Genomic DNA, 22971 nt, shown 5'->3' with positions numbered 1-22971 from the left:
TGAGTTTGTCAAAGCCATTGTTGTGTATTTTAAGCATAACCGATTTTGAAGTTTGTCAACAATTATTACGTCGACCAAAAAAAAAATTTAAGAGAAAAAAAATAACGGATTTAACGAACTTCTAATTTGTCGTGTATATAAAAAGATAAGAGTCGTGTTAACTAACTATCTTTGAAGTCTTTCATTCGCGGACGAGTCACCGCCCAAAACTCAAGAAAGCAATGGCGTCGTCACCGTTTACATCACTGCCCAAGGACGTCGCATGGCAAATCTTAGCCCGCGTGCCGAAACGACTATACCCGATCCTCGCTTGCTTCTCCAAGAACCTACGCTCTCTTGTTCGTTCGCCGGAGATTCACCGGATTCGCTCTCTCCTCCGCAAAGACTCGCTCTACATCAGCTTCATGCACACTGACAAAACCAACGGCGTCCACACGCCACATTGGTTCACTCTCCGCAGAGCTGAGAGTCCTAACCCGAGTCATGAGAATCAGTTCATCTCCGTCAACCTCGTGTTTCCTAACCACGACGAGATCATGCCGCCTTCCATCGTCTCTTACGGTCCAGAGCTTTTCTTTATCTCCGGATCACTCATCCCCTCTTCGACCTTATGGATCTTTGACTCTCGAACCGGCAAGTTTCGACAAGGACCAAGCATGAGCGCGGACCACTTCGTCAAGAGCGTGGGGTTGGTGGGGAGCAAGATACACGTGGTGGGAGGCTATATGAACGATGAGATTCATCAAGCTGAATCGTTCGACCTAAAGACGCAAACTTGGGAGCCAGCGCCGAGACCTAACCCAGAAAGGTTGTTTCATGCGACTGCTGACGTGTCGTTAGACAGGAAGGTTTGTGCTTTAATGTCCCTTGGAGCCATCGTTGTTTGCTACGATACTAGCGATGGTTCTTGTACGGGTTTCGAGTTGCCGAGGAAAGATACGTGGTGGAAGACGGGCGTGTGTGTGATAGACAATGTGCTCTATGTTTACTACGCTAGGTTCGGGTTGATGTGGTATGACACTGAGCTGAAGCTGTGGAGAGTGGTGAACGGTTTGGATGGTATGAGGAAGGTTCGGTCTGTTGCGATGGCTGAGTACTATGGAAAGTTGGCGTTTTTGTGGAAGGGATATGGTGTTGTTGGTGGTGTGAGGAAGGAGGTTTGGTGTAGAATGATTGCGTTGGACAGGAGTGAAGGAGGGATCGATGGGACTGCAGAACCGGCTCAGCTTATGGGGAGTGTCCCTCGTGGCTATAAGTTGCAGCATTGTCTATCTGTTTCAGAGTAGAGAGGATAGACTGAGCTAATTGTTTTGAAGTTTCGATACTTTGTTCTGTATCTTTGTTTTTGCTGAATCTTTCCAAAGACTAACAGAAGATTGCTCTGATTTTGTTAATGATAAACAAAGCCAGTGGTTAGTTTATATCGACCTGAAAATGAGTTACAATAGATGGTTTGATATGTCATATGCTCGAAGTTAATTTGTATGTCAAGTTTGTTTAAACGTGCTAGCTTCTGCGTTGCAATAGTTTGAATATATGTATTTTTTTGGATGAATAGTTTGAATATTGTGCAGAACAAAACCAGATAATATTTATGCGTTGCAATAGTTTATTTAAACCAGGGCTTTTAGTACACTTATAAATATATAATTGTCTCAAATTTTGGATGGCCATGCATATATGGATGTCACTAGACGCATGGCCGTCTTTTTCATTTCAAGCCTCATAGATCAGAATTGCTTTATCTAATATCCAGTGTTGGAGGCTTCAGTCAGAAATAGCAAAGACTAATCAAGGTGCTACTCTCATCGCTTAAAGTGTCGGTTACGTTTCTACGTGTTGCATCTGGATCTGTCTTAAATCTCTGTGTACCATGTTAATAATATCCCGCTGATAAAAAAAAGTCACTAGACAGAACATTTTGTCGGAAACATTTAGGTATTTTCCTTTCACAATGTAATATTATTTTCATTATTTAATTTTTAAAATTATATTCTATAATTTATTTTAATATTTTAAAATTTCATGTTATATTATATTTAACTCATTTAACTCATGATTAAGAACATTTACCGAAGCTCTGATACCGTATTCAATTAAAGCATCCAACACTTAAGTCCATCAGAAAAGCCCAAAATGTTGAAGCCTTGAAGGTTTCCAAACCATTAGACTTGTATAAGTATAACTCTTACGAAAACAAGAATGTAACTTGTTGACTCAAAGCAACTCTTTCCTTCTTATCTTTGTATGGATCAATCTATGCTTTAACCTCTTGAAGAAAAGCTAAAGTTTTCATCTTTTATTTACTTTCTAGCATTCAATAAAGCTCTTCACAAGCTATCTATATTTCCATCTTTAGATTTCTATTTTATGAAACTCATTTGAGCACAAATCTATTTGTTTTGGACTGCTATGATCTAGTTTTATTATCCAAACCGAAAAAGAAGAAAAATAAAAAATGATCAATAGGGGATAGATTCTCTGTGGAGGGGAAATTAAGAGATGAGTGATTCAAATGCGTTGATGACAGAGTGTTCACATTTTGGTGTATGTGATTGTAAAGTTTTGATCTTGTAATCAAGTTATTCATCTTTTATATGATCGAATATACTATTGATGTTTGTCACATCTTTTGAGTTTATACTTCTCGTAAAGTTTCGATCTTGAATCAAGTTTTAATAAAGTTTGTTTGGCTGCTTGGTATATTAGCATACCTTTCCTAAAAATAATTGTGACATGAGCAAATTTCCAGATATAGTGTACACGTGGATATCGTTACAACGGTGACATGTGGACATCATTAAAACATGTACCTTTAAACATATAAAATAGGTGTATATGTCAATTCTATTTCTGACCGTTTTAAAACTTGCAAATATTTATCAAATACTAGTGGGTTGGTGTCCATGTGGATATTTAATAACCATTGTACATGTCCCAAATATTTTTACATACATTCTACCAACTGTGAAGCAACTCCAGAAGAACATCTCAAAATATATTTTTTCATGCTTATTTCTATTAAATAATTTATATGGCTGAAATTACGTTAAACTGTTTGTGTGTTTGTTTGCATACCATTTTTTTGACTATCATATTAATGTGCAAGAAAAGTCGCTAGTGACATTGTACTTTCACAAGATTCACTTCAATTCATTAATGGTGCTAATACACTAGTAACTAGTGTTGTTCAATATGTATTTTCCTTTCCTTGATGAAAATGTGTTGCATGGTTGCAGGTTTAAAGTTGTCCAATGAGTTTACACAAGTTGAAGGCATTGGACTGAAGGAGTTGTTAGTGAAAAGATTTAGCCATCATGAAATATGTTTACATGTGGATGTCATGTAAAAGTGTACATGTGGGTGTACCGTGTACATGTGGATATCATGTGAAAGTATTCATGTGGGGTAACTGGTGTACATGTGGATAGCAATACTAAAATGTACACATGAATAGTATGAAATATGTGTTTATGTGAGATTTTGATGCATGTGTTCAACAAATGCAAATGCGAGTAACAAATGTCATATTTAAATATAAAAGAGTTGATAAGAAACATTGATGAATGCATTACATAGCTATAACCAAAAATACTTATTAGTGTACATGTGTACACCTATAATATTCATATGTATTTTGGTTCATATGTACGCTTTCTAACGAAACAATAATGCATTTGTACACATGTACACACGTTGTGTTGTACATATGCTCGCTTGTACACATATGTGCTTAGAATGTCTACATTACTTGTCCATACTTTGTTGTCTATATGTACATCTTTGATAATATCCACATATTTTGTCGAACACTTAATATTCATTTTTCTGTACTATTTTTGAACAAACAACATCAGTTTATGTGACTGATTAGCATAATTAGAGAAAAAATAATAATTGCAAAAAACATTCTCTCAATCCCATACGCCCCACCCAACGATTTCAGATTCACCGATTTCCATCGTTTGCTGCACACTCACCTGATACACACAAAAACACATACTTAATCAACAATCTCCTAAGGTCAGAAACCTCACAAGGTCACAAACCCCACATCAAGAAGCACTACACCATATATATCTCAGATTTTGTATAACTGACTTAAACCTAAAACATGAAAAACGATTAACAAGAACTCACTTTTGGCTTTCTTCTTCCCCGGTCGTTTTTATCTTGTCGTCGTCTCCCTAGTCAACAACTCTCTGGTCAAAATCAAAGCTCTTGGTGAGGAGGTTTCACCATCAAAGAAAAGAGAAAAGTCAAAAATAAATTCAGTTTAATGTTTTCTTCAGATCCACTGTACAAAATAAGAGAAATTCAAAATTCAAAAAGAAAAGAAAAGCTCTAACCAATCAAACTAGCACAAAATGTCATTTTACTTAAATGTCCATTCCTAGTTTCACATTTTAGGGGATAATTTGAAAGTGTGTGCGTAACACAATGTGTTCTGGGGTATAATAAAAACTCACAAATGTGTTAATAACTCTAGTTAATGATCATTGGACAAGTCGTGATAATGCTAGAAGAATCTAACGGCCCTAAACGTGAGCGTCTCCGTTGTCGAGAATGGTCTACACGCTAGCACCTTTTAAGCCGTCGATATGAAAGTGACAAGCACTTCTTTAACGGCGTCACACTGGCATCTACCGTAAACCGACCAGATCCATACACGTGTCCTACCTAAATACGTTTTTTTACTCTTTTCATTGATTGATAAAGGAGAGAGCTGTGAAGAAGAATTTACGAAACGCAAAAGCTGAAATTGAATTTTGGATCCCAAAAGCGAATCGCGATTTCGAGCTCTAAATCCTAATGGTGTCGCTAAACGCTAGACCAGCTCCATTTCTCGATCCCGTGAGTGTGAGTTTCAATACGACGACACCGGTGACGGGAAGGAGAGATACGGCGTCGTTTAGGGAGGATACGACGACGAAGATTCGGAAGCCGTACACGATCAAGAAGTCGAGAGAGAACTGGACGGAGCAGGAGCACGATAAGTTTCTAGAAGCTCTCCACTTGTACGTATCGGAATCTATTCTGTTTCCGAGAGAAATTAGGGTTTTAGCTTTAGAAGCTTTGAGATTTCTCTTCTATGTTAGCTCTTAACGAACAATTGATGTTACAGATTCGATCGAGATTGGAAGAAAATCGAAGCGTTTGTTGGATCAAAGACTGTGGTTCAGGTAATTGAACAATCTATCACATGTTTGAGTAATATCTTCACTGTATTATTCTATGACATGTTCTCATTTTGAAGCAAAGAAGGGTCATGTTCATGTTTGAGTAATGAGTTTTGTTCTGTCTCATTTCTTCTCTGTTAAAAAGAATCTCTTTTTGGAAGAAAGATGTTATGTTAGATGTTTGGCGTAATGCGCAGATACGTAGCCACGCACAGAAGTACTTTCTCAAAGTTCAGAAGAGCGGTGCTAACGAACACCTTCCTCCTCCACGCCCAAAGAGGAAAGCTAGGCATCCTTATCCTCAAAAGGCTCCTAAAAATGGTATCTTCTTCTCTCATCTCCTTGCGTCCCACTCTTTGATTGTTTTTGTCCTTCTCTCTGATGGTTTTACTATGCTGCAGTTTCTCTCCCCTCCCACGCCATTGGTTCCATCCCTGCTTCAAACGCACCCTTGCTTCAACCTGCTTACTTGTACAGCTCTTCTGATTCACAGTCACTTCTGGGAAACCCTGCCTCTAGCTCTTCTTCTCTGAATCATGAATCGACAAATCTGCCAATACCTGTGATTCAAGGTATATGGTTTTTGATTTTAGTTTGTTGTATCTATGAATGGTGTGGTGTTTAACCATATATGGTGTAATGAATATTAGAGGAACCAGGAGTCTCGGCCACAGCTCTCCCAAAGAATCGCTGTTACAGCACCAGTAATAAGGAAGTTAAGCCAAATTTACCAGCTGTGACACACCCGAACAATGAAGAAAGTTGTGAAAAGACACCTAGAGGTAACACTTGTTGCATTATACGTCTTTTGACTATCCAGCTTTGACATTTACGCCGAGTTGTTTGTTGGTGGTTTCAATGCAGTGATGCCGAACTTTGCTCAAGTCTACAGATTTATTGGAAGTGTGTTTGATCCCAACACATCAGGTCACCTCCAGAGATTGAAGCAGATGGATCCAATAAATATGGAGACGGTATGTGACATGTTTATTAGTCTTTACTCAGAACCCCTTTTTTTTTCTTTCTAAAACTGCAATCTTGATCATAAACAGAGAAAGCTAATTTGTTTTTTTCCCCTTCTTTTGGGGGTATATCAGGTTCTTTTACTGATGAGAAACCTATCTGTAAATCTGACAAGTCCAGAGTTTGCTGAACAAGTAAGTAGTGCCATGCTTATATATATTCAATTGCCACTCTTTCTTAAATACAGAAAGATTATAAAAAAATACTTTCTTGGTGGGTACTCAAGTGGTTTTGTCTCTTACTTATATGGTGCTTTTGATATGCAGAGGAAGTTGATATCAGCATACAGCAGTAAAGCTTTGAAATAGATAATGGAAAAAGCAACAAATGGACCTTATGAGCGCAAGTAATGCCTCATTCATTGGATGCCACTTAAGTTCTGGTTAAGCGCAGTGGTTTGTCCTATTTTGTCTAATATTCGTATGGCTGTAGAGGGTTTTGCAGAGATATAATATATATATATATATATATATATATATATGTATAGATATGTGTTGATAAGGACAATGTTTGTGACTTTCTTAAGTTTGGATCGATCTCCGGAGGTCTTAAGTTTGGAGTCTCTGTGAAGAGATATGCGTTTCATCGGCGCAGGATAGTTTCTTTTTTTGTTTTGGAAATCAGAGATAGGGTGAGAAATGAGAATAATAAGGGAAAGAAGCTTCAGAAAAGTTGAAGTTGAAGTTTGCTGAACAGTTAGTTTTTTTTTTTGGGGGTCAAATCTCAACAGTTAGTTAATAGTAATGATGAGTTGTATACAGATTTACATTTGGGCTTCAGCTACTTTTCTACAGTATGAAACTTCATAAATGAATGTTCTATAAATTAATAAACATCGTAAATTAATAATTTATTTTTGGTTTTAAGTTATATCGATTCAAAATATAATATCGATAAAATAATAAAATAATATTTTTTAAATTTTCTATATAAATATATTGTTTCATAAAATAATAAATTAAAATTTTATATGTATAGACATCTTATATAAGTACAAATAAATCATTATATTACTTGTTATATATTTATAATATAATTATTTTTATATTGTCTTAACATTTCATATATTTTGATGAGATTTAAGAAAAATATATCTAGAATAACTTTTAAATTGTATGAAAAATATTTTAAACACATCAAATAATATAATTAAACTACTATAAATATTGAATTTCAAAAAGTTAATTAATGTATATCTACTAAAATTAAATATTTTCCTATTTTAAAAAATATATCTTAAAATAAAAAAATTTAAATTCTTTTATAAATTAATAATTTTATAAATTAATAAAATACCATCGTTTCAATATTAAATTATTAATTTATAGATATTTTACTGTATTTGGGCATTGGTTATTTTTAGTGGGATTGACATTTGTAGGCAAAAATCTAGTGGCACAAATTGTAACATTCGTAAAAAAAGCCAAAAATAAATCCAGAAAGGGTTATTTTTCAACAATATTGATATATATTAGTTAATATTATAAATAGCAAAATTATTTAGTTATTCATTACTTTATCACAAAATTTATGCTAGCAACATGTAATTTTGTAAGGAAAGTTGATAAAACCTTTTAAAAATGCTGAAATATTATTTTATTGAAAAGATTTGTATTAGTGAGAAGTATAATTTATGTACACATTTTGTATATTTTAAAATCTCGTACCATTTATAAATATGTTTGAATATTTGAAGATATAAACTGAATCCATTTTTTTGTTTATTAGGCAAGTTTATTATTTGTAAAATATTTGACAGTATAATTTTTGTTGAGTGTATCAATTATTTTGAATGTATTAAAACTAATGGTTATTTGTTGAGGAATTGTTGATTATTTTTTAAAACAGAAATCATATACATTTTAGTTGCTAAAATATTCATATTCTGTCTAAAACAAAATCTTAAAGATAACTGAAATTAAAATATTAATCTAGTTTTAATAGGAATTTTTAAGGTGATTTAAGAGGTAGTTCCATTTTTAATAATAATGATGAATATAAAAAATCCATATTTTAAAATGTTTATCGATTTATAGAGTTAAGAGTTAAATAAATTTATTTAAATGGACAGTCATATTGTATAAATTTGATATAAGAAGATAAAAACATATTTTATCATTATTTCAGTTGAATATATGTAATTTAAACATGAATTAAATGTTTTAAGCAATTCGTGCAAGTTCTCCTAATCCACTGATTTGACTAAGAATTTATTAATAATCAAGATGAAGTTCAAATCCAAAAAAAATGCAAACTATGATAAAAGAGTTACATGAGATCTTCATTGTGCATGACTTACCGTTCAACATGTATTTCATATGTTGCTCAAAATGATGTAGTTAAGTGTGAATTCTTATAAAATATATAAAATTGTTGACTGTAGAATCGTCTACATAATTGTTCTGATTATTTGTAATAAGCATAATTAATCAGACGTTAAAAATATTTAACTCTAGTAGTATTGACCAAATCTAAAAATTAAATAACAATTAACAGCGCGTAGGAAAGAAAATTCACTTAATATAATTAATTTTTCAAATAATATTAGTTTAGAATTTGTATATATATATATATATAATATTTGAATTTATTAGTAAAAAATACTATTTTAGAAATATTATTTCTTTAAATAATTTCACTATAATTGAACTCAAATGTTCAGCAATTGGATGGCGAACATATCATAAAGTTGATTTTCTTTTCTTTTTGACTTAGTGAATACTGAATAATCACTAGTTCATTCGAGGTTACTTTTATTTGTTTTTTTCAAAAAAGTTGTCCTAGTATATAACAAGTTTTACGTTTTACGTTTTACGTTTTACGTTTTATGCGTATGTAGTATAACATGTACTATTGTTAAAAACTGGATTAGGAAAATAATCTGAAGAAAAACTTTGAGCAACAAACAGAAACATGAAACTAGATAATAGCAACCACAAGGACTCCAAAGTCATCAAATCTACTACTGTTAATTAAAAGCATCCAAATATCACAAGCACCAATAGAAAAGACAGTTCACATTTTTTTTCTCTCTTTTTTTTGTTCTTCAAATGATAATTTGACTACTTTGCACATCACAAAGCAACTTAGTGTAAGCTGTAAAGGGGATTGTGAGCAGAGCAGAATTACCTATAGCCAAAGCCAAGGTCGAGTTCCTGACCCATAGATCCCTGACGATTAGGACCACCGGCTTGACCCATTGCCGGAGGCTGCTTGGATGGGTCCATCCTCTGATGAATCCCTAAGAGCGTATTCAGTGAAGCTGGATGTTCCACTCTGTTGCCTTGAGAACCTGAAAGGTCACAAAACGAAATAAAATGTTTTGAGAGACCAAATAAAATCAACTAGTCCCTGCATAGTTCGATATTAGGGGCCCAAGATACTGAATCCGTGAAAAAATGAGCGAAAGTTGAATCTTTAGACTCTTTAAAGGGAAAATAGCAAATGGATTTGGTTATCTATCGTTATACCTGGTGGTGGCATACCGTAGTTGGGCTGGTGATGGGCGAAGGGGAAGCCTTGTGATGGATTTAACTCGGGGATGAGACCAGGCATTTGGTTGTTTACATGAGGAGAGTGATGGTGTGGTGGACCACCACCGGGGAATCCTTGCATTAGATGATGGCGTTGCAAGTTGTCTTGCATATGCATCTTCTGCTGCATATGTGGAGGAAGGCGATCAAACTCCGGAACGCCACTAGTTGAATGATGCAAAGGTGGGCGATGAATCATGTTTGGTGGAGGACCCTGATGTTGAGCTATGATGCTTCCTTGGCCCATGAAATCGAGCTGAGGTTTTATATGAGCATGTCGAGTATCCAAAGGATGGAAACCCGGGCCTGAACCATTCAAGTGAGGAGAAGGGTTGGCTGCGTGTTGTTGGGGATGATGGTGCAGAAAAGGACCATCTGGACCTCCCAATGTTGGTCTTTCGTTCCTTTGACCAGAGTTTAAAGCAGCTAGCTTGTCAGAGATGTTGAAAGCTACTTCAGGCTTCTGATTACGAGGTCCTGAAAAAGACATGTAACTTTGTGGGTTTGCAGGATCGCCAACTGCAAGTAAGTTACCATCTTCTGGAAGGCCTAGTAGCCCACCGAGGAGACCGTCAGGTCTGATTTGATTTCTTTGGCTCAGTTCACCAATAGATCTGTCTGATCGAAGCGGGATCCCAGGCACATCAGAAACCGTAGTTCTTCCAGAGACAGGTTCTCCAATTGACTGCAGTTCGTTCATGAAGGCACTCCCAAATAGATTCTCAAGGGTAAGAGACTTCTCCGGGTCTGCTTCTCCAGCTGTAGGTGGTTTCACAGACGGTGGTGGTCTACTCTCTGTGACTGAAAGTAGATGCGTATCTTGACTAATCGGGTCTGCACTTCTCTGTAACAAAGAAAGAAGGTGCTGTGAAGCTTGGTTATCAACAGATGGTTTCCCTTGGTTGGTCTTCTTCACTGAAGAAACACTCAAGTCTTGGTCAACTGGCGCTGGAGGAGGAGGATGATAGGTTTCACTGACTTCTGACAGAATAGACTGCTCAAGATCTTCACAAGTGAGAACAGGTGGAGCAGCTTTTACTGATTTAGTTGCGCAAGTGTTGCTTAACTTATCAGTGTTTTTAGTGACATGACCTTGATAAGGAAAATCCATCGAATGTTCATCCTTAGCACCTGTCTCAAAGGTTTGCAACTTATCTGCACCTTGAAGTAGTGATAGTAAGCCTCTTGGTGGCTTGCTGGATGGAAGATCTTCGACTGGCTTGTTATCTGCACCGGTAAGAAAAGTGGATGTTGGTTTATTGGCTTTGCAAGGAAAATTGTTACTATTCTCGCATAACAGTCAATGGATTACCTTCTTCAAGAAACAGATGTGCGAACTTTGAGGATTTAACAGTCTGAGGGCTCCGAATCTCTTCTACTTTTTCGACAATTTTCTACAAACATGTGGACGTTCGTCAGGTCAAATGAGATTATTCAAGCTCCACAGGGAAAACATGTACATGCACGTCATTTCATCAGGAAGAAGCATTCGACTTGTTTATATATAACACATGGACCATTTTGTTGCTTACTAAGAGAGCATACAAACTATGTTTATCTATCATCCTCAGGATCAATATAAGAAAAAACCTTATTTACGACAGGGTAATGGAGGCTACATCAGAAATAACTATGCATCATGTGACCCAAAATGAAGTGCATACAAATTACTGAGCAGCATTTTAAGTTTCAGGGGAAAATGAGTTAACTGAAATAAATAGGAAAGGAGACTCACCTGAGTACTATTAGAGGAATCGCCACTATTCAAATTTATAGCGGTGTTGAATATCTTATCCAGAATGGACGGCTCATCCGAAATCTCCAAGCTTTTCTTCTGGTCCAACTTCACTGTAGCTTGCTCAACTTTTCTAGGATATCCTGGAGCTTCACCAGCAGCTGCGATGGTGGAAAGTTTTTCAAAACTTTTGTCATTATTATTAATTATAGTTGTAGACATCGTAGAAATGAAACAAGCTTCACCTTCTACCGGCATCTCACTTGAGCCTATCCTAAATACCGACGGCTTTTCTTCATTCACCACATTAATGCCTTTGGGAACCAAAGGACTACGTTCATGTTGAGAAGTTTCAGTCTGCAACGTGTGACCAAAGTTAGTGGATGGAGTTATAATATGTTCAGCAAAACTAAAATACCAATAAGAGAATACATCCTAACAAATATTTACAAAGAAAAGATAATATTTGTACTCATGTTCTTATTTGGAGTTCAAGCAATAACATAATATAATACAGTATATATAACTCCATTCATGGAACAAAGACGTTTTAAAATCAATATGCAAGATAATGAAAATTTTCACGGAACATATATTTTTAGGTATGGATGAACATCTCAGAAAGATAACGACTTACTTGAGGTTTTTCCCCTTGCTTTCTTTCCAAAATTGTGCTTGCAAAACCAGGAGGTACAAGCGGTCTGGGTGCAATACTTTGAGGAGGAGTCGAGTGGTTATTTGAACCAGGAATTGATGGATTGTTGTTCACCTCATCGCTTCTGCTTGGACGCTCTTTTTCATCTTTGGACTCCCCAAGCAGTTCCGTAAAATCAAAGTCGTTTTTACGTAGGTCTGGGTTTGACTTTTGCCTCTCCTGGAATACTTTTTGATGTTCCTTCCTCAACAACTCAAAAGAAGCTGACAGATAGTTGAGAACGTCAGTTAAAGATTGACAAAAACGCATGAGTAGATTGTAAGAAGTTCACAAACTGGTAAAGAGCTAACTATTGGACAAATTTCAGTGAATTAGATTCCATGTACCTCTTCTTTTTCTTTCTTCTTCTGCTCTATCATCATTTGTAGATTCAGAAGAACCAAACGTCTCATCATTTAATGAGTCTCTAGTGTCACGTCGAGTGTAAGGTGCGGCCTACATATGCACAAGGACAGGTTTAGGAATCTGTGTCCTTAACTAAGTGATCTTACTCCAGCTGACCAGCAGCATTCAACTATCACTAATACTAAAAAGCAATTCACGTTGGGCACAAAAGGCAAGAGGGTACTTAACCTTGTATGGGCGAGGAGGATGGTAAGGTTCATTGCTTCTACGCAGCTGATATGAGTCATCAGATTGAGGGGGCTTGGGCCCAGCTGGTCCCGCACCAAGTCCAGAAGGCTTGGGGAAAGAACCTTTCCCAAGAAGTCCATCATGCTCCGGTGCTTGCCAAGGCCTCCGAGATGGCATGCCAGAACGCCTCCCAGGCTCACCTAACAAGATATACAGTTCAATAACAATAATAATACCCAAATTCTATAATTATTCTAATATGGTCTTCTTCCTAAGTTCACTAAAAAAACAGTCTTTATGCAAAGATTACTAGTGCTAGTCCACCTCTCTTGGTAACTTCACCATGCAACATTTAAAAGAAGGGGATGTAAGTAAGCACAACAGGCTACCTGGGTCCCGGTCTGAATGTGAAGAATCACTATCTTTATCATTCCATCCACCAGAACGCCCTTCCCATCTTCCATGAGTACCCCGAGAGTTACCACCAAACTCACCCCTGGTGGGAGGCGATGAGCTGTAGTCATTCCGCCTCAAACCACCAGAGATTCTCGGTCGCTCGGGTGAAGGATCTTCAGAGTCACTGCTTCATATAAAGAGTCTACTGATCAAAGACATAATAACAGATTCATACAAGTCGTAAATAATAGATTTCAGAGGCTCACCGCAAGAGTAAATCATTAAACTCAGAGGGAAGATTTGGGAGCTTCTTACAAACATCCTTATCGCTTAACGATAAAAGAAACTTCCTCGTGTATGAAACTCTTGGTTTCCTGATTCAACACAAAACAATTACATCTCCGGATAAAACATATGAAGACAAGCAAAAGTAAAAAACAGAAACTAACTTTGTGGATTCGTCATCATTGGTGTTGTTGACATCCATGGCAAACTGTTGCTCATTTGCTATACTCATTGTATAAGCCCACAAGATGTTAGCCGGACAAGTCCAACGAAACACCTAATCAATCAAGTTGCTTTGCTCTACTCTAGTCTTTGTTAAAAAAAAAAAAACAGTGGATCTGAAGTATTCAATCAACGAAGACGCATCATCCAACCCTAACCAAACCTAACAACGAATCTCAGGATTCAGCAGCTTCATCGTGTACTAAACAATCTCTGAGCTCTTCGACAGCTTAGGGTTCTTCTTCTACGAGGGGATTCCACAATCCATCGGTTAAAAAAAAAGGAGAAAAATAAAACGCGGCGGATTCTACAAGGAAGGAGAAACTGAGAAAACAAATTAGGGTTTCGATCTGCAGAAAGTGAAATCTTAGCTCTTCTTCGATTTTGATCGATTCACGAAAGAGAGAGAGAGAGAGAGAGAGAGAGAGAGAAGATGGCAAAGAGAGAAAACACCAAAGTCTACAAGAGAGAGAGGAAGGTAAGCTCACGCGACTTCGTTTTACGTTAATTCACGCGCTAGCTCCATTTTAGTACAATTACACCTGTTGCCACGAACTTGCAAGAATTAGACAAAGCCCTTAATGTGTTTTACTCTTACCATGTTTTTAACCCAATTAAAGGACTCATCCAAATTTGGATTATTATATCAGATTTAACAAAAAGCATTACATAATAATAGATGATGAAGAGAATACAAACAAATTGAGAATCTCTTCATTCATCTCTTTCCTTTGCCTTTGCCTTTAGCATCAAAATGATGAGACTTTAGTTTCTTCTTCCTCACTGGCGCCCCTGTGTTGGCGCTGCTTCCTTCCCTGAAAGGCATTCCCATCAGAGCCAATAGCTTCTGTCCTTCTTGATCTGTTTTGGCCGTTGTGCTGATGCATACATCCATTCCTCTTGCCTTCCCAATCGCATCAAATCTATTATGTGAAGTGACCAACCAACATAGAGTTTTATTTACAACCAAAGACCTCTTTTAACACCGTTAATGTATTGCTTTTGATGGTAAGAACAAACCTGATTTCAGGGAAGACACTTTGGTCTTTGACACCAATACTGTAGTTGCCGTTGCCATCAAAGCTACTGGGACTCACACCTTGGAAATCTCGTGTTCTCGGAAGTGCTAGATTAATAAGTCGATCCAAGAACGAGTACATCACCTGTCACAACAGAAACGTTTGATTAAAATCAAGATCCAAGGATAAGGATTCACCAAGGGAAAGAAGAAGAGCTCACGTCTCCTCGGAGAGTGACGGCAATGCCAAGAGGTTGATCTTCCCTAATCTTGAAAGTGGCAATGGAAGCTCTAGCTCTCGTCTTGACAGGCTTCTGCCCTGTGATAAGCGCTATATCTTTCATTGCCGCCTCCAAACCTTTGTCGTTCTGCGCTGCATCTCCTATACCACAGTTCACCACAATCTTCTGAACCTTTGGAACCTGCCACAGAAGATGTCCAAGCAGAAACATCAAAGAGACGAACGAATGCCTCCACATTTTTGAAAATTGCACTCTCATGATTTTGTCTAGAAAAAAAAAATGTCAAGTTGAAAATACGGAACAAGACACAAAAGTTTCAGCTGACAAACATTATTATCAGGACAAGAAGCTTTTATGTTCAGACAAATAAAAAAAACCACAAAAATAATGTTAAATTAATAGTACAAAACAACAGGAATGCTCTTTAGATACGAAATTCACAGAACCTATTTTGAGGATGCCCAAATCCACCGAGAATTGGACTTCAACAACATCATGAATCGCAACAGAACAAAATCTCAGAGGTTATACCTGGTGAATGTTAATGTACTTGAACTCATCTTTGAGCGCGGGGATGATTCTCTCGAGGTACGCGGTTTTGAGGCGCTGGACTTTCTCAGCCTCAGATTTCTCCACCAGCACTGTTCCCGACGCCGAGACTTTCAACAAGTTTCTCAGCGGCGGGGGTACGGAGGATGTAACCGCTAACGAGGGAAAACGGCAGTGAAAGGAGGAAGCAGAAGACTGCAGAAGCGAAGGACTTGCCATGGTCGAGGCTCCAAAGTGGATAAAACTGCAAAAGAGAAGTGAGAGAAGCTCTTTTGTAATTTTTCTTATCGAATTGTTGTTGATAAGGATTTCTTATTTAGCCCCTATAAAATAGATTGTTTCCGTTAAAGCCCCCGAGATTATATTTGAGCTCAACTTAACCTTACTTCAATATGGGCCTAAAGCCCAGCCCATTAGTTCTCTCTCACCACACCGACCCGAGATCTCCCATAAACCTCTCTCTCTCTCTCTCTCTCTCTCTCTCATTTATTTCTTCGATTTGTTTCTCTTCAGGTCTTCGTTTTGAGCAGACGAGACAATGGCGATTCCTTACATGGAGACCGTCGTGGGTAAGCTTCTTATCCTTCTTCTCGCAGGCATTCGTATTACCCGATTCCACTCACGCCGCGTCTGCTTCTCGTTTCTATATTTGGCCCTATTGTGTAACTTGATCTGAGCTTTTGTTAATCCAAAACTGTTCCTCGTCGTAGTCGTGCGTTTGATCTGTGAGGTCTCCTTATATAATCTCGTCCTAGTAATAAGTGTATGCACGGAAGCTATATTTGCTTTTCTTGTTTAACAAAACTTAGGGTTTAGAAAGAGAGGATTTTGCAAATGTCTTTTTTATTGGCTTTGTGTTGTGGATCCGTTTGTTAACATGAATAGGAGAATCGAATCTCCTCCAGTGCTCAAATGGTAGTTTGGTTTACGCAAAATATTCAATCTTGTTGATGTGAAAGTACGCATAGATATTAGATTGTTTGTCTTAATAGTTCAGTGATATGAGTGGCATTTGATCCATTTTTTATAATCACGTTGGTCCAAAGCTAGAAAGAAAGAGATATTTATTGGAAGTTGTAGCATTTTATCTCTCATTCAGATTCATTTTTTTGTTATTTTTATTTCAGGTTTTATGATAGTGATGTACATTTTTGAGACGTATTTGGATATGAGGCAGCACTCTGCTCTCAAGCTTCCATCTCTCCCAAAAACCTTGGTTGGAGTCATTAGCCAAGAGAAGTTTGAGAAATCTCGAGCATACAGTCTTGACAAAAGGTTTCTTCTCAATTACTTTCTTCGTTTTCATAAATGTTGTTAGTTAGGGTATTTATCACTGAGGTTGTTTCATTTTTACAGCCATTTTCACTTTGTTCATGAGTTTGTGACGATCCTTATGGACTCTGCCATGTTGTTCTTTGGGATATTGCCTTGGTTCTGGAAGGTACATATCTGTTTTCATCATCTGCTATCTCCTTCTCTTAATATATTGGTGGTATGTATTGTAAAAAAAAAATTTTCCTGTAGTTATCTGGAGGTTTTCTATCGATGGTGGGACTCGATCCAGAGAATGAAATACTGCACACTCTTTCATTCTTGGCTGGTGTTATGATATGGTCACAGGTTGCTTACACTTAACCCCTTCATATAGTCTTATGAGTTTAGGATCAACAGATTTTTGAAGATAATATGGTTTCTTTTATATTCTGATGCAGATCACTGATTTGCCATTTTCTTTGTACTCAACTTTCGTGATTGAGTCTCGACATGGGTTCAACAAAGTATGTCGTGTTTGTTTCTAACACTACCTTTTGTCTTATCTTTTTCTTCATTGCACATGAGGATTAAGTTTGCTTTTAAACTCTGTTTGCAGCAAACAATATGGATGTTCTTTAGGGACATGGTCAAAGGAATACTACTCTCTGTCGTACTAGCCCCACCCATTGTTGCCGCAATTATTGTTATAGTTCAGGTTTGGCGATTCTTGGTTCATCTTATTATGTGTTTCTTTTATATATGACACTGTTCTCTATGAATGCAAGCTTGTAAGTTTTCAGCTTTGGTGTTAAAAGTCTGATCATACGGTTTTAATCTTCCTCCTTTTTCAGAAAGGAGGCCCTTACCTTGCCATCTATCTATGGGCATTCATGTTTATCCTGTCTCTCGTGATGATGACTATATACCCAGTTTTGATTGCACCTCTTTTCAACAAGTTCACTCCTGTGAGTACTTTCATTCTTGGCCGGCTTGCACTATGTTACTATTAGACAACTAAAACTTCCTTTATATTTGGGTATAGCTTCCAGATGGAGACCTCCGGGGGAAAATTGAGAAGCTTGCTTCTTCTCTAAAGTTTCCTCTGACGAAGCTGTTTGTCGTCGATGGATCTACAAGGTCAAGCCATAGCAATGTAAGGATCTAAATGCCGTAGATCTCTTTCTAGATTACCTTAAGATTACGTGAGGATCTGCTCACGGTTCTTGACAGGCTTACATGTATGGTTTCTTCAAGAACAAAAGGATTGTCCTTTATGACACGTTGATTCACCAGGTACCGTGTCTCTCAGTGAATCAAGCAAAGCCATAATCACATTTAGATTCTGGTTCTGAAACATAGTGTTATCTCTTTTATCGTGCAGTGCAAGAACGAGGATGAAATTGTGGCGGTTATTGCACACGAGCTTGGACACTGGAAGCTAAATCACACTACATACTCGTTCATTGCAGTTCAAGTGAGCAATGGATATACAAAACTTCTATGAAACCATCTCTTATGTCTCCATATTTTTTGTTGTAGATCCTTACCCTCTTACAGTTTGGAGGATACACTCTTGTCAGAAACTCCACTGATCTCTTCAGGAGTTTTGTATTTGATACACAACCAGTTCTCATTGGTTTGATCATATTTCAGGTTTGTTATTTTGGGTTTTTGGACACTAAACTCATATAATAAAATCTTAATAGAGTCCTGTCTGATTTTCACAGCACACTGTAATACCACTTCAACACCTAGTAAGCTTTGGCCTCAACCTTGTTAGTCGAGCGTTTGAGTTTCAGGTACAATCTTTATAATCCCTCAAGATCCAACTAAAGTTTCTTTCTTAAAAAAGGCCATGACATTTATAAGTGAACGTTCTTTTGCAGGCTGATGCCTTTGCGGTGAAGCTTGGTTATGCTAAAGATCTCCGTCCTGCTCTAGTGAAGCTACAGGTCAGAGAAGACGCTAACGACAAAATAACTTAAGACTATTTGTGTCATGCTTTAATGGTTTTTATTTGGTTTTGAATTTTGCAGGAAGAGAACTTATCAGCGATGAACACTGATCCATTGTACTCAGCTTATCACTACTCACATCCTCCTCTTGTTGAGAGGCTACGAGCCATTGATGGACAGGACAAGAAGACAGATTAAGTCCTTAAAAGCTTGTCTGTTGTACGAATTCTTGACAGTTTTACGCTCAGTGTGTTTTGAGCATTGGATTACTGAGCAAGAGATAATTAATCTTAAAATTTTGGCAAAGTGATTTAAGATTTATTACACTTATTTGCTGATAAAAATTCTACGTAATGGAATCATCGAGCAAGACATTCAAGTAGAAAAATCAAATCAAATTTAATATATTTTACTTTTACTTGCTTTAAAAAGTAAAACTATGGTTTTATCATCAGAAATCAAACATTTTCTGGTTAGTTTAAAGAAGGTAAGAAAAGAAAGGAGCATTTGACTCGTGTAACGAGATAATTATATTTTAAAAAATTCTTATGAAAAATGATACATTGCTTGCTATGATGGTGCAATAATGGGTTTCTCTTTTCGCCCCAACCTTATCTTTTTCTTTATTCCATTCTCATAATTTTATTACCTTTTAAAAGCAGCCCTTTTTACAACTTGGATTACTTAAATTACTAGTTCATCAGTTAAGAACTCATAAAATTATTTTAACTACAAATTCTTATTTTTATGATTAAACAATTTGATAAGATTCCAACCAGACCAATAAATTAGAATTTAGCATATAGTTGTGTCTCTTCGTCTTGATACGAACAGAGAATTTCAAAAAGTACATCGAGACATATATAATTCCCAGGGTCAATATTAAATTGACTAAAGTTACCACATTCTCGATCCACCAAATTAGTAATTATTATAAGAACTTATTTTATTTTTATATAAGAAAAAAGTCTGTTTTTTCTGTCAAATGGAATGCTGATCTGGCCATTGCCTACCATCACTCATACTTATCTAGATGTAAGCACACAAATTAACCAAGAAATCTGTATAGTACAATATCGTAAGCTAAAAAGATATGTGGCCTTTAATAGGAAAAATCCAATTCGAATTAATACATTAACAAACGAATGTTATAAATGCACTCTCTAGTAGTCGCTTTGATATACTAATGCCTAAAGGTGATTCCTTTTCTCGGGAAACTAGTGTTTGGTATTAATACCCTTAAATAGCATTGTATGAAGGGCACTTTCATCAGAGAAATTCTCAAATTTTGAGATAGTCAGATGTTATTTATCAACTTTCTTTATATATTTTAAGAACTCCATCAATATTAAGAGGGAATTTTTTGGGTCAAAAGTAAAACTAAAATTGAATAGTAGGGTTATGTAGTATGTACTCAGTCAGATTCAAAAATTGTTTTCTTTTTTTTTCAACTATGATCAAATGACATTAGTTAATTCAATACATCATTCTGATTAATTCTTAAATTTGATTTAGTGATATTTGTACTTTGTAGTTGTAGAGTGAAATAAATAAAACACACACATATAAAAGAGTACGATAACCGTCATATCTCCGTCACCCCCCGTCGTTAGTTGTTATTACGCAGAAAACCCCTTGAAAGTGCGTCGGTCCCACTTCATTTGGCCTTTCTGAAGAGGGTAACTTCGTCATTTAAGACGCCTTGTCGCCGTCACCCCTCAAGCAGATAGAATAGATACGCGGACATAGATGAGATCAGACAGCTCATTCAAACACAAACACAAACACTCTCTCTCTCTAAAGCCACATGCAACTGTGATTAACTGATTTGTATCCATTGATTCCCCCAGAAACAAAAAAAAAAGATTAATTCTTTTTCCGGCGAGAGACGCGAAAGAATCAAAAACACATGTTCGTGATTGGGTTATGAATCAAATCTAATAACGAACAAACAAAATGACGATCTCTGTTTTGAATCCTGATCACATCAACGCCGAGCTATCGAAACCAACGTCGATCTTCGGTCTCAAGCTCTGGGTCGTCATCGGAATCTTACTAGGATCTCTCATAGTCATCGCCCTCTTCTTCCTCTCCCTCTGCCTCACCTCCCGCCGCCGCAACCGCAAGCCGCGCCACGCCGATTTCGCTTCCGCCGCCGTGGCGACGCCGCCGGTTTCCAAAGAGATTCAGGAGATCGTCCGTCCTCCGCCGCAGCAGGACCACCATTACCATCCGACGCAGCCGGAGATCCAAGTGGATATCGGGAAGGCGGAGCACCGCGTTGTGTTCTCGGATCGAGTCTCGAGCGGCGAGAGCAGAGGAACGGTCAGCGTTAGCGAAACGGCGTCGTACTCGGGGAGCGGTTGCGTTGGACCGGAGGTGTCGCATCTCGGATGGGGGAGGTGGTATACTCTGAGGGAGCTTGAGGCCGCGACGAATGGGTTGTGTGAAGAGAATGTAATCGGAGAAGGAGGTTATGGGATTGTGTATCGTGGGGTTCTAAACGATGGAACTAAAGTCGCTGTCAAGAATCTGCTTAACAACAGGTACTTCGAAAAATAAAGTTTCTATTTTTATTTTTCTGACAAAACCAGAAGTAGTTTCGTGTTTTGTGTTTGGTCTGATAATGGGTCCCATATGTTGAAGGGGTCAAGCGGAGAAGGAGTTTAGAGTCGAAGTAGAAGCTATTGGGCGTGTACGGCATAAGAATCTAGTTAGGCTTTTAGGTTACTGCGTTGAAGGTGCATACAGGTAAAAAAACGAAACCTTGATGCTTTGATATGTACTTCAATCTGTACATGTTGTTTGTCATAAGACTCGTAACTAATGTTTTTTGTTTGAAACTAGGATGTTAGTGTATGACTATGTGGATAATGGCAACTTAGAGCAGTGGATACATGGTGATGTTGGTGACAAGAGTCCTCTAACTTGGGATATTCGTACCAATATAATACTCGGCATGGCAAAAGGGTATGTATAGCCGGCCAGCGATTGATAGCTTGCCTTAGTGAATCTATACGTAAACTTATTTGTTGTTATAATCCATGCAGATTGGCGTATCTACACGAGGGTCTTGAGCCGAAAGTGGTCCATAGGGATATAAAATCAAGTAATATCTTGCTTGATCGTCAATGGAATGCTAAGGTATCTGATTTTGGACTCGCTAAGCTCTTGTTTTCAGAGAGCAGTTACGTGACAACTCGTGTAATGGGAACTTTCGGGTAAGTTCTTCTTTTAGGTGTGTTTATAATCTTAATTTTTTTGGACAAACATTTAAAATGTTCTTGATTTGTTTTTTTATTTAGTTATGTTGCGCCAGAATATGCTTGCACCGGAATGCTAACCGAGAAAAGTGATATCTATAGTTTCGGGATATTGATTATGGAGTTGATCACTGGAAGAAACCCGGTTGATTATAGTCGACCTCAAGGAGAGGTAACACAAAACAAAACAAAACAAAACAAAAACATATGGTTTCATCTATCGTTAAGGCTTGTTAAAAACTGTGTTCTTGATATCGTCTTGTTTTGGTTATAGGTGAATTTGGTAGAGTGGCTGAAAACTATGGTTGGAAACAGAAGGTCAGAGGAAGTAATCGACCCAAAAATAGTTGAACCGCCATCTTCAAAGGCTCTTAAACGGTTGTTGCTAGTTGCATTGCGTTGTGTGGATCCTGATGCTAATAAGAGGCCTAAGATGGGTCATATTATACACATGCTTGAAGCTGAAGACTTGTTCTATCGCGACGTAAGTGTATACTAGAATCACAATGAACTTTTTTCAAGTGATGACTACTCACTGAATATTTTTCGTAGCAGGAACGACGTGCCGTGAGGGAGAACGAAAGCCGCGATCATAACCAGATACAGACTGCGGTTTCAGCAGCCTGAGACCAGCGCAAGTGACAGTTCAAGAGACCGTAGATAAAAGATGTTCCGGCCACTAATTTTTTCAGTTTTTTTTTTCCTTTTGTTTTTGGTTTCATCCATTTTTAATTGTTGTGTGACAAAAATATTATTTATTTATTTTTAGTAGGCGTATAATTAAGAATTTTCACTGTATATTCAAACATTGCCAAAGCAAATACATAAAGCTGGACGCACAGAACAAAATGAATAAGAATTTCTGTTTAATTTTGCGAAAACTGAACAATATGATTGAAAGCTCAAGAACTTAACAAAAGCTAGATTTAATTATTTTGCTACAGAAAAAGATAATCTTAACTCCTGATAATTATGGGTTGATAAATGATAATATGAGGTGTGGACCAATGTAACTGTTATTTTCAACA

The 22971-nt window shown here is 37.2% G+C and overlaps 6 protein-coding genes across 8 annotated transcripts; 4 read left to right on the top strand and 2 right to left on the bottom strand.

The window, feature by feature from the left end:
* The first annotated feature begins 221 nt into the window (after positions 1-221).
* LOC106317413 (F-box/kelch-repeat protein At2g44700-like) lies at positions 222-1286 on the top strand. Its single transcript, XM_013755236.1, has one exon. The coding sequence runs from the start codon at positions 222-224 to the stop codon at positions 1284-1286; it is 1065 nt and encodes a 354-aa protein (XP_013610690.1).
* Positions 1287-4724: 3438 nt separating this feature from the next.
* Positions 4725-7093, top strand: LOC106315511 (protein REVEILLE 5). Its single transcript, XM_013753257.1, has 8 exons — positions 4725-5018; positions 5126-5183; positions 5378-5501; positions 5582-5752; positions 5831-5962; positions 6045-6154; positions 6278-6337; positions 6470-7093. The coding sequence occupies exons 1-8, from the start codon at positions 4813-4815 to the stop codon at positions 6509-6511; spliced, it is 903 nt and encodes a 300-aa protein (XP_013608711.1). The 5' UTR covers positions 4725-4812; the 3' UTR covers positions 6512-7093.
* A 2014-nt stretch (positions 7094-9107) lies between these two features.
* LOC106318008 lies at positions 9108-14063 on the bottom strand. 2 transcript variants are annotated; one of them, XM_013755835.1, is made up of 11 exons: positions 13605-14062; positions 13422-13529; positions 13149-13339; positions 12760-12959; positions 12513-12621; positions 12109-12389; positions 11717-11828; positions 11472-11632; positions 11049-11130; positions 9674-10963; positions 9108-9495 (listed from the first exon to the last, which is right to left on the bottom strand). In XM_013755835.1, the coding sequence occupies exons 1-11, from the start codon at positions 13670-13672 to the stop codon at positions 9329-9331; spliced, it is 2769 nt and encodes a 922-aa protein (XP_013611289.1). In that variant the 5' UTR covers positions 13673-14062; the 3' UTR covers positions 9108-9328. The 2 variants fall into 2 exon arrangements, with proteins under 2 accessions (XP_013611289.1, XP_013611288.1); XM_013755834.1 differs by having other exon boundaries at positions 11472-11828; positions 13605-14063.
* Positions 14064-14225: 162 nt separating this feature from the next.
* On the bottom strand, positions 14226-15739 carry LOC106318009 (50S ribosomal protein L5, chloroplastic). The gene is made up of 4 exons (XM_013755836.1): positions 15454-15739; positions 14902-15102; positions 14683-14825; positions 14226-14585 (listed from the first exon to the last, which is right to left on the bottom strand). The coding sequence occupies exons 1-4, from the start codon at positions 15688-15690 to the stop codon at positions 14381-14383; spliced, it is 786 nt and encodes a 261-aa protein (XP_013611290.1). The 5' UTR covers positions 15691-15739; the 3' UTR covers positions 14226-14380.
* Positions 15740-15957: 218 nt separating this feature from the next.
* On the top strand, positions 15958-19042 carry LOC106318537 (CAAX prenyl protease 1 homolog). The gene is made up of 14 exons (XM_013756560.1): positions 15958-16040; positions 16599-16746; positions 16828-16912; positions 16996-17091; positions 17184-17249; positions 17342-17440; positions 17577-17690; positions 17768-17878; positions 17956-18018; positions 18107-18199; positions 18265-18378; positions 18453-18524; positions 18612-18677; positions 18762-19042. The coding sequence occupies exons 1-14, from the start codon at positions 16010-16012 to the stop codon at positions 18876-18878; spliced, it is 1275 nt and encodes a 424-aa protein (XP_013612014.1). The 5' UTR covers positions 15958-16009; the 3' UTR covers positions 18879-19042.
* Positions 19043-20432: 1390 nt separating this feature from the next.
* Positions 20433-22766, top strand: LOC106318536 (probable serine/threonine-protein kinase At1g01540). Of its 2 annotated transcripts, none has more exons than XM_013756558.1 (7): positions 20433-21226; positions 21327-21431; positions 21528-21650; positions 21731-21901; positions 21986-22115; positions 22218-22427; positions 22496-22766. In XM_013756558.1, the coding sequence occupies exons 1-7, from the start codon at positions 20637-20639 to the stop codon at positions 22568-22570; spliced, it is 1404 nt and encodes a 467-aa protein (XP_013612012.1). In that variant the 5' UTR covers positions 20433-20636; the 3' UTR covers positions 22571-22766. The 2 variants fall into 2 exon arrangements, with proteins under 2 accessions (XP_013612012.1, XP_013612013.1); XM_013756559.1 differs by having other exon boundaries at positions 20637-21226; positions 22499-22746.
* The last annotated feature ends 205 nt before the right edge of the window (positions 22767-22971 follow it).

The sequence above is a fragment of the Brassica oleracea genome, chromosome C9 (assembly GCF_000695525.1).
Source record: "Brassica oleracea var. oleracea cultivar TO1000 chromosome C9, BOL, whole genome shotgun sequence".
In the NCBI taxonomy this organism is placed as follows: Eukaryota; Viridiplantae; Streptophyta; class Magnoliopsida; order Brassicales; family Brassicaceae; genus Brassica; species Brassica oleracea.
This window is presented reverse-complemented; position numbering and strand designations above follow the sequence as displayed.